The 6150-nt window shown below is 37.2% G+C and overlaps 1 protein-coding gene across 1 annotated transcript in view; it reads left to right on the top strand.

Moving 5' to 3' along the window:
• SCN8A (sodium voltage-gated channel alpha subunit 8) overlaps nt 1–6150 on the top strand; it is a 180167-nt gene that overhangs the window by 84919 nt on the left and 89098 nt on the right. The window contains exons 5-7 of the mRNA XM_023524541.1: nt 2615–2704; nt 3374–3502; nt 5224–5315. Of these exons, the coding sequence (XP_023380309.1) occupies nt 2615–2704; nt 3374–3502; nt 5224–5315 (311 nt within the window). The remainder of the gene's footprint in view (nt 1–2614; nt 2705–3373; nt 3503–5223; nt 5316–6150) is intronic.

Raw genomic sequence — 6150 nt, 5'->3', positions numbered from 1 at the left:
AAAAAAAAAAACCGTCACCTCTCCATTCACCCTTATCCCAATACTCTTGATCTCCTTTTCCCTGATCTTTCCCCTTTTTCCATCGCATGTATCACATTCTATATAATTTACATTTTCATTACTTTTTTATTTATTGTCTGTCTTCCTTTTTGGAATATAAACTTTCCAATCAGGTTAGCCTTGTTCACTGATATTTTCCAAGCACCTAGAACATTGCCTGGCACATAGTAGGCACTCAGTAAACATTTGTCGAGTAACTGAATCCTCAATTAATGAACTTTAGCATGTTGTCCAGAGCTGGCATAGATAGCTCAGGTTTAGTTCAAATGACTTACTTCTGAGAGGAATAAGTTTATTCTGTAAAACTGCTAAAATACTGCCAGCTACTTGATATAATCTGGAGCAGGCTAGGGGCCAGGGAGGTTAGGGAAAGAGAGGTATATTGCCATAGGTTTCTTGCCTTGGAAACCAAATTGGGAAGTAAAATCATAAGTACATTTGAGTTTATTTATTTATAGCTTAGAAAAATGTTGTTTCATGTGGTGATTAATTCCCATGCTTTAATAATTTCTCTTTTTCTTTCTCCACAGACCTTTGTAGTATTAAACAGAGGAAAAACTCTCTTCAGATTTAGTGCCACGCCTGCCTTGTACATTTTAAGTCCTTTTAACCTGATAAGAAGAATAGCTATTAAAATTTTGATACATTCATATCCTTTTCTGCAAATGTGGAATGAGTGTAGCAATTGCATGGTTACTGGTGTATGTTTCTGAATTTTGACAACTGAATTATACATTAAATATTTTACCAATAGTAGTTGACTATCCTACCAGTCAGAAGTTTAAGAGTGACCTCTGCCAAATCTCGAGCTTTGAGCTTCAGCAAATTCTTTTTTCTTAGGGTATCATTGGAGTCTGGAATTTAGAGGGACAAATTAAGTTGGTAATCTTTTGCTGAAGTCTTACTTTTTAAAGTACTCAGACTTTAGTGATTTAATCCTGAGGCAAATTATTCAATTTTTTAATGTAATAAAGTCCGATGTTACAATATTTTGAAAGCTGCTTCTTAAATTACAAATAGTTGAATGAATGCTTTAGAGATCTTCCTGGAATATTTTTTTATTTCTTGAGCAGTGAGCTTTGAAAGTATCTGAGATAGTTTCTCAGATTAAATGGTCTCCTTGGTACAGATGTTTAGATTTGGATTGCAGAGTTGTTGTGAATCTTTTCTGGTATTTTTACTTCCCTTAAACAGAAAATGCCAGTTTATTCATATTGCCTGACTTGAACATCTTATTGATATAGGCGAGCATATGACAGATGAAAAATTACGTGATGGGTTTATCAACTTGGCATAGTGACTTTAAACTCTCATGGTTGGTATTTAATTTGGCAATACTTAGTCCCAGGCTTTGAATAGTATTGTATCCTCCACGTAGGACAGAGAAGCCAGCAGTCGCAACTTGGTAAATTGGTTTGCTAAGCTTTCACTACATTTTATTAACTCTAAGAATTTAGCAACCTGGTTCTGAAATCTGTGGTTTACAAGCAACATAGTTCTGAAATCTGAAGATTTATAAGGAAATAAATAATTCACAATGGACTTCTCTCCTTTTTGTGGAATCAGGAGATGGAGTATTTTTTCTCTTCTAATCAGGACATGTTATTATTCCCTGAAGAAAAATCCAGCCATATGAAGTATTTTTTCTTTGTAAATCCACTAGTAGAATGAAGATGGTGAATGTCATTAGCAAGAGAGAGTGAGTTAGCAACAAATGAGATATGACTTCTGTGCTTGTTAAAGTGACAGTTGAGTGTGAGTAACTCGTACTGACCTAAAGCCGTTTATTTTTTCTCAGTGGACAAGAACAAAAAGAGCTAAGAAAGATCCTGGATCCAGTTCTACAGTGGCAGCAAAACTGTTTGCTATCCATATACATTCCTGGGTACTTTCAGAATGAACAGATGAATCTGCCCCATTCCCTCACCCTTAGGAATGTGGTGGTGCAGATGTCCCTGAAATCCTTACTTAACGCGCCACAAATGGGTTTCCCATATTGGATAAATTCAGCACACGTCGGCTGTTGCCTTGCCTTCCAAGAACAGTTCAGCCCTTCGGAGGACTACAGGAAACCGTGAACCATAAATTACATGTAGATTTTCAAATAATTAGTTATGCAAGATAATTAACAAAATGAGTACTGAATAATGTGGATTAGATTTAATTTATTTTCTCACCTTACTTTGCAGTCTGGTAGACTGGTAGATTTTTGGTTACTATGCACAAAGGTATTTAGAGGCTTATTCCATACCTGAGGTAAAAAATGGTAAGAGAGGAAAATGTTTTATCTGAAAGGAGTGGAATAATGACAGCCTTTTTGAAAGAGAGTGTCCCTCCTGCTATGTGCATGCACGGTTCAGTGGTCAGCTGTGGATACACATGATGGAATTTGTGGTGACCACAGTTTTCATTATCACCTCGCCATTTCCTCCTCTTCTGTACTTTGCCTCTTTTCAGATTATTGATTAATGTCTCATGATACCCAATGCAAAACGTTTTTGTTTTCTGAGAAAAAAGGTCAGATTTTGTGTATTCTCCCTTGACTCTTCTCTACAGTATTTAGCATGATCATTATGTGCACTATTTTGACCAACTGTGTATTCATGACTTTTAGTAACCCTCCTGACTGGTCGAAGAATGTGGAGTAAGTAGCTCGTTTATTTATTTGCCTGTTTGTTTATTTCATTTAGTCACTGAATCTTGCTTTGCCACAGTTTATCCATCAAGGAAAAAAAAATAGTTATCACCAATTCTTTCACAGAGAAGGGTGAAGATACTTGTGGAATTTAGGAACTATCCTTAATAGTCAACTCTAAAAAGAAAAAGCATGTTCTGGAAGTTACTGCCCTTCACCTCCATCCTTTCCTGTGCAAGCTGGTGCCTTTGACTTGTCTCCCCTATCCATCACCCTCTCTTACGCTTAGTTCCTGATGGTACTGTATACTTCCCTTCATTTTGGCTTGTCTAAAGTTAAAAATAGCTCAGTGCTGCCATGTAGATATGTGAACATTTCAAACCACCTCACCTGGTTTGAAATGTTCACATATCTACATGGCAGTACTGAGCTATTTTTTTTGCAGTGCCCTTCAGGATCTAAAACAACATTCCACAGTTCTTGGTTTGTGCACTTCAGTAAGTTTTCATTCAAAGCGTCTCTTTCTCTTCCTCACTTCCATTTTGCTGCATTGGCTTTGCCCTTTCTATTTTGCCTTTGTTGGTTGAAGCTACACTTCAGGCAAGTGTTATCTTAAAAGATTCGTTTAAAGTTTCTGTCTGCTCAAAAGTCACCTCAAGCTATCCATTTCTTTGACAGGTACACGTTCACAGGGATTTATACATTTGAATCACTAGTGAAAATCATTGCAAGAGGTTTCTGCATAGATGGCTTTACCTTTTTACGAGATCCATGGAACTGGTTAGATTTCAGTGTCATCATGATGGCGTAAGTCCTCTGCTTGCTTTATTGATGTTCTGGGTGTGATTATGTGCATGCGATTATACTCCCGGGTGTGTTTGTATGAAAGTGTTTGTAAATGTGAGATTATGGGCACAGTTGTATGAGGAATTAATGGGTAACTATGTAAGACTGTATGGGCTTATGCTTATGATTCTTGCTTGGGAGGGCTTCTTGTTCAGGCAATGACAGTATGTTTATATGGGGAAGGTACACAGAGGCTTGACAGCTGGGAGAGAAAGTAGGAAATGATTTCCCATTGACACTTTCTCATATTTTCTCCCCTTATACCATTGACCAGGGTTTGCATGCTTATCACTAGGGGGTATGTCATATCACATGTAATTTTATGAGGCTGGCAGATGGTGTAGACTTCAGAGCACATTTTAGAGTCAAAACATGAGCCTAGGTATTCAAGCTGGTTACTTCTTAAAGAATTACGGACCAGAACTTCAAACTATTGCTAGAGAATAGTATAACTCCACATTGATATGCTAGCCGCTCTTGGTAGTTTTTTACCAAGTTTTAACAATAAAAATGTATCTCTGGGAAACTTAGCTAATGATAAAAGAGTTATTGTACTTCGTGGTTTGGTAGGGGTTAGGGATGTTGTATCGATTGTGTGTGAGTTTGGGTGCACGCCTGCACAAGTGCAAGAGATTGAGTGCATTTGTGTATATATGGATCTGAGCATCAGATAGAAAGATGTATTTCAACTGTAAAATGTGAACAAATTATATGCATTGAATATTTGAAACTGAATCTTTGGCTTTCTGTTATATTAAGTTAATTTCTAGCTTCCAGTGTTATAGATACACATTGGTATTCATTTAAAATTTAAGTGTCCTTGCTCGTCACAGAGCTGGTGATAAAACAGACACTTAGCACAATATTTGCTCTGATCTCATGATTTTCCTGAGCCCTACTTTTGTCACAGGCTGAAACTTCATCCACAGGCATGACTGCAAAGATATGCATACAATTTTTGGATAAGTCATATATACAGACATTTAGGCATTTTCACCATTGTCAACTAGGGAGTTATTCTAATGTAGATTTGTTTTATGGGGCTCCTGCTGCAGAAATTTGTCTCTTTTTCTTAAGAAATTCTTCATAAAACTTGGGGACATGAACCTTTGATGGCCTTCCTTTTTATTAAAAAAAAGCGAATGGCCTGAGAGTAGTCATTCTGATCGGGATCCGCACATCGCAATGCCGATGAAGAGTGCAAGCCCCAGGAATCTCCTGGTTGTATCAGTTCTTTCAAATATTGAACTTTTGAATTCACCTTACCCAAATGAAAAAAAAAATGTGTTCCTTAAATGTGTATATTTTGAAACTTTTCTTTTTCAAGGAAAAAAAATGAAATAGTAGCTTGTATATAAGACCCTTTCTTCCCCCCCATTCTCAAACCCTCGCCCAGTGGTACCATTACAAGTTAACTTTGGTTTGATTCTGCAGGTATATAACAGAGTTTGTAAACCTAGGCAATGTTTCAGCTCTACGCACTTTCAGGGTACTGAGGGCTTTGAAAACTATTTCGGTAATCCCAGGTAAGATGGCCCGGGGTTGGTGTTAGGTGTTGGGTTAGGGCCCTGACGTGACGTATTGTACTTTTTGTTTTGTTGTGGTTTTGTTTTTTTCTTTTGGTGTTTGTGTTTGTGTTTGTGTTTGTCATTTGTGTCTGTGTGTGACCTCCCTTACTACAGATATGTGACAGAGTTTGTGGACCTGGGCAATGTCTCAGCGCTGAGAACATTCAGGGTTCTCCGAGCTTTGAAAACTATCTCTGTAATTCCAGGTGAGAAAATTTAAACACAAGACTGACTTTGCCTCATCTCCTTTTTCTCTTCCATTCATTTTGTCCACCACATTCTAAATCGGTGTCAGCACAGTTGATATGGCCTTGCATTCCGCATGTTTTTACTGGGAGACATTCTCTGGAATGACCCTTTTGTCCTTAGGCACTTTCTCCGACACTGCTTGCCAGGCATGCAGCCCCCATTCCATCCATGCTTTTGAAAAAGCACGTGCTTAAGAATCACTTATACTATCTGAAAAAATTGTCACAGAGCTAGCTGTCTCTTTGACTATAAATCATTTGCTTCCTGGCCTCATGGAATTACAGTAATTTTAACATCCACCATCATTCCATTGCTTGTGATTTCTAGGCTTCCTGTCGCATGGTTTGCTGATGGGATGTTATTTGAAGAATTGTATTTTTATTGTTACTGTATTAATGAAATTATTTAATCACAGAAGAGATCTACCCAACTAGCTAGTTCAGTATTATAGACAAATTTAAGAGTCTTAGAGTTACTGAACTGAATTTTAATAATCACTGTCTATCACGTTCTATTGCTGTCTGTTTCACTGGTATAAGAACCAGTAGACATCTACTATACATATATTCAAAGACCATTCTCAAATATAAATCTCAATGAAAGCTTATGCAGATGCTGTTAAAAAAAAAATCAAAGGTAAGATAAAATTCATATAAAGGTGTGGACAAACAAAAAGTACAGAAATTTGAGAAGAAAAAAAGAATTGGTGGGTAGTTGAAAGGTAGTTGATTGACAGTCTTTTTAAAATGTTTGCCTTTTTCTTTTTGGTCCTGGTTGACCTAGCCCAGTAGT

This window comes from Pteropus vampyrus, unplaced genomic scaffold, assembly GCF_000151845.1.
Source record: "Pteropus vampyrus isolate Shadow unplaced genomic scaffold, Pvam_2.0 Scaffold471, whole genome shotgun sequence".
NCBI lineage: Eukaryota > Metazoa > Chordata > Mammalia > Chiroptera > Pteropodidae > Pteropus > Pteropus vampyrus.
This window is presented reverse-complemented; position numbering and strand designations above follow the sequence as displayed.